This window comes from Macrobrachium nipponense, chromosome 4 (genome assembly GCF_015104395.2).
Source record: "Macrobrachium nipponense isolate FS-2020 chromosome 4, ASM1510439v2, whole genome shotgun sequence".
NCBI lineage: Eukaryota > Metazoa > Arthropoda > Malacostraca > Decapoda > Palaemonidae > Macrobrachium > Macrobrachium nipponense.
This window is the reverse complement of record NC_061100.1, coordinates 129357816-129362293: the sequence shown is the minus strand read 5'-3', so window position 1 is coordinate 129362293 and position 4478 is coordinate 129357816. Positions and strand designations below refer to the sequence as shown.

Here is a 4478-nt window from a genome sequence, read left to right as displayed (position 1 = left end):
ACTCCATATTTCTACTCCAAAGTAACCAACATCATTTTAGTCATGAAACTGGAAAAGTCACAACAGTCTCTACAGTAACACCATGACACATTATTTAAGTCAGTTCCCTTCTCTCCAGATCAATTCCCCTTATCCAGAATCGCCTGTTAGAAGACAGGAGAACACTCTGATAAGCATGAGAGTATAATCAAAAGATCATATAAATAGAACATCTCTGAATTAAATATTCAAATACAATCCAGCCACAACTTTTGGCCAAAATGAAATATTCTTACCCATGCAACACAGTATGCACTATTACTTAACAACAAAGACACTCTTCGAAGAAGCCATCCTGGCTCCTCACCTCTCTTGCACAGATCTCCCCTTCATTGTTACTTAACACTCTCATATGTAGGGTGAAAAGTTCGCACATACGTACGAACTCACACCCATTGTCCACACCCATGAACTGCTTGTAACCAGTTTCAAAGGTCAGCCCTGTATCAAGTGCTCATAGTGACAGGACATGCACTGATTTGCTAAGACATCAATTTTGATCACACCTCCCCAATGAAGATACATCAGCATTCCTAAGGCTCATCACTCAGACCACTCTGTTTGTAAGGAAGTTAAATGATGATTCTCCACATTCTAAGAAATGTCACAGCATCTCATATTACAATGATATTTAAAACGTATCATAGCAAATCCCTCTTTTATGTAACACATACGTATACTGTACTACTACATATGTACTGTTGTGCATTTTCTGTAATTGCTTCTTATTTAATTTGTTTGACTACTAAAGCATATGTAAGTAAGGAAGGTAAGTAAATGATAGTTAAACAAGTGTCATTTGCCAATCATAAACTTTATTGAAACAAAACAAAAACATGAAATACACCGCTACCAATGAAACAACTTACATTTGAAACGAAAACATGAAATACAATGTTACCACTGAAACACCTTTTTTTTGAAACATACATGAAACATAAACATGAAATACACTGCTACCAATGAAATATCTTAAATTTCTTATTTAAATATACTGATAATACACAGCATATAAAATCTAAGCACTTAAATAAAATAACCATAAATTTGAGTAACATTGTGATACATTCGGTATTTACTACATTAAGCCCAAATATCATCTCTTGTCAGACACTTTCTTAAAAATGTATTACTGTGCCTGTACTCAGATGAAATAAGCTGAGGTGTCACAACCTGTAGTGAGCTTTCCATAGACTGGATGAGCAGCCGTTCCCTGTATGCTCGTGGTGTTGTTCCTACTTCCTGCTTGACGCGCCACAGTTACATCACTTCTGTCCACAATGCTATTTAGAGTATTTTTTAGAAGCACCTTGATTACAGAGAAGCAGGTTTCTATTGGGTTTAGAAATGGGGAATAAGGGGGCAGGTATCGTATCACTCTCTTGGGAAAAATGTCTGAAATGTTATTATGGCAAGGAGCGTTGTCCATGAAGATGATACAATCCTCCTCTCCTAGAATTGCATTTAGTGAGGTAAAGTAGTCTTTAAATCTGTCCATGTTCACAGTGCTTGTATGAATCTCATGGTACACTAATTCATCTTGATCTGAGATTGCAGCAATGAGGGTGATATTACCTCCAAGTTGGCCTCCGACAGTCCTATGTACTCGTTCGCCTCTTGGTGCCCGTCCATACGTATGTTTGGTGTAGAGATTATATCCACTCTCATCCAAATATATGCGATGCTTTTGTAGGCCAGATTCGTACAAATGAGCAAATACTGACCTAGCTTCTTTCACTTTTGGAAAATTTCTATCTTGCTCTATGTTTTGACAAAGCTTCAGAGTTATTAATTCACCTTGCGGTGCTCGTGACACAGTGACATCAGATACACGCTGCTTCCTTGGAAATACTTCGCGTAAAATCTCATTCAGATTCTTGATTGGTATTGTTGGTTCAGCCTCGATCATAGATACTAGGAAATCAATAGATTCATTATCTATTGATAATCTGCGACCTCCTCCATGATGAGTTTGATATGAACCTCTCCTCTGATAATGCGTAATGATTGTGTAGGCCGTGGTTCTCTTTATGCCCAGGTCATGTGCCATTGACGGGAAGTCTTCATTGGCGATATACTTTTCAATGGTATGCCTACGATCTTCTGGAGAAACTCTGTTGTTTAGTCTGCGAGGCATCTTCTCGGCCAGTTTCCTGAAACCTTTGATTCGTAGTCTTGAAATGCCAATAGAGATATCCGCAGCCACAACCTAAACTCCTGTGTACAGCAGTACACCACGAAACTGCCAAACTGCATAATGTATGATAATTTTGTGATTTTTAGTCATACGACTTTGTTTATGTGATTTGACTAAATGTTTTCATTTTGTTTAAATGACTCTGCCTGAAAACGTAAATGTTGTAAATTTTGAACTATGTCTTTTGGATTTGAAGATTGTTCATTTATTTGTAATTGCCTGTTCAATTTGAAGATTGTCTGACCACTGATCAGAAAGTTTTACGTTTCCTTAATTGTCGTTGTTAAATACCTGAATGATTATTTATTACTGAAAATTGTCTTAAGAGCGTGACCATCGTTTTACAGTTGTGTAGATAGTCTACTACATTTGTTAGATAGGTGAAATGTTCTATCAGGATACAGGTTTCTTTTTTCTCTCTCTCTACGAATAATAATAAACGGCACCCGGTTGCATATTTCCCAAGTCCAGAAGAGTTTAGCGATGGGGAAAATTAGGACCAATCAAAGAGCGTGGAGCTGATCCATGACGTCACAAGCCACGCCTTTTAGCTCCCTCCTCAGTCCTACATCCATTACTGCCGCCGGTCACGATGTCGAAGAAATACTTTCTTCTCAATTTCACAGTTTACGGCTTGTATGAGTTATACATTTTAGTTAGATATATCTAAACATAATGCAGCACTAATTTAACAACAATATATTCTTCAAATGAGATGCACCGTGAAATATATTATGCGTTATTGGCTTCTCCCTCTTGGTTAATAATATTTTCACATCGCGAATTTCTAAATTATATACTTGAAAACGCATGTTTAAAGCCATTTATAAAGAGTTGCGATAGCTCATGGGATGAATCAAACAATATACAAGATGATAAAAATGATGGTATCTGACCTGTTTGTAGGGGATAATAGAGAGAGGGAGTAGGTTTACGAAACGGATTTCTATGGACATATGCTATTTCGTAGTAAAGTACATTACTGGGCATTGTATTAAAGCAATATACTGGTCATTACTAGGCCATGAACAGGAATCAACTGATACAGTCCCTACTATTTACAGGGACAGATTATCATTCATTAAATTATTTCAAGAGTTGTAGTAAAAATAGCCTTTTTGAGGTGGATTCCGTTTTCATAAAACCTTCGAGATGTCCTTATCTGAATGGCCCATGTCATTCATTGTGTACAAATAGATAAAAGGTTTTTATTGAAAAAATTTTGCTTCTGATTTTTACCTTTCATACATTGTGTACAAACAAATTATAGGTGATAATTTAATTCAATATTGAATATTTTTAGCAAGCCCTTACTTGATTTTGCTTAAAATTCATTGTGGACAAATAAAAGACTGATTATTTAATTTATTTAATATTCTTAGTAAATCTTTCGTACTTGTCATTCATTGTGTGCAAAGAATCAAAATTAGTATTTCATTATTATGTAATACTTTTAGTAATTATAGGAGTACAGAATACTACCTATTTACGGAGTTACAGTAGACTTTTTACTAAGCTGAGCTAGAGCAGAATTGATGCATAAATCTATTAGAACTGCAGTACGCTTTAAAGTAAATATGGATGACACTTTTTCTCCAACTCTCTTTCAACAGAAAATTTCAGGCAAATATTCAACATGTATTAATTATAAAGGAAAGGATAACGGTAGTATATGAGTATACTACTATTTTCATCCAAACTCACACTCAATGGCCAAATGTATGCCTTAAATTAAGTGCATAATTTTTTTTTACATATAGATTTTTGGCATTATGCCAAGCACTGGGGCAACTAAGGCCAGACCATTCAGCGCTGAAACGGAAATTGACAGTAAAAGGTTTGAAAGGTGTTACAGGAGGAAAACCTCAAAGCAGTTGAACTATGAACCAATCGTAAGGAGAGGGTGAACAATAAGATGGAAGAAAGAGAATATGAACGGAGGCAACAGTAAAATGAATGAAAGTAGTTGCAGCTAGGCGCCGAAGGGACGTTGCAAAGAACCTTAAGTAATGCCTACATTGCACCGAATTAAGTGTATTGACGGCACTTTCCCCTACGGGTGCATAAATTTGTCATCAAAACTGTATCCTCCACATTTCTTTTAAGCATAAGGTAATCATTATTTTAGTTCTGTACATAATACCGTTTTATAGCCTGAAACAACAGGCAGTAACGCCTGAAAAGCGTTCCATGCTCCATGCTTTTAAAATCGTCATCTTCAAAGTCCAAGATTCTGGAATTT

The 4478-nt window shown here is 36.1% G+C and overlaps 1 protein-coding gene across 1 annotated transcript; it reads right to left on the bottom strand.

Moving 5' to 3' along the window:
* Nucleotides 1-1183: 1183 nt before the first annotated feature.
* On the bottom strand, nt 1184-2176 carry LOC135211501 (uncharacterized). The gene has a single exon (XM_064244807.1). The coding sequence runs from the start codon at nt 2174-2176 to the stop codon at nt 1184-1186; it is 993 nt and encodes a 330-aa protein (XP_064100877.1).
* Nucleotides 2177-4478: the final 2302 nt, after the last annotated feature.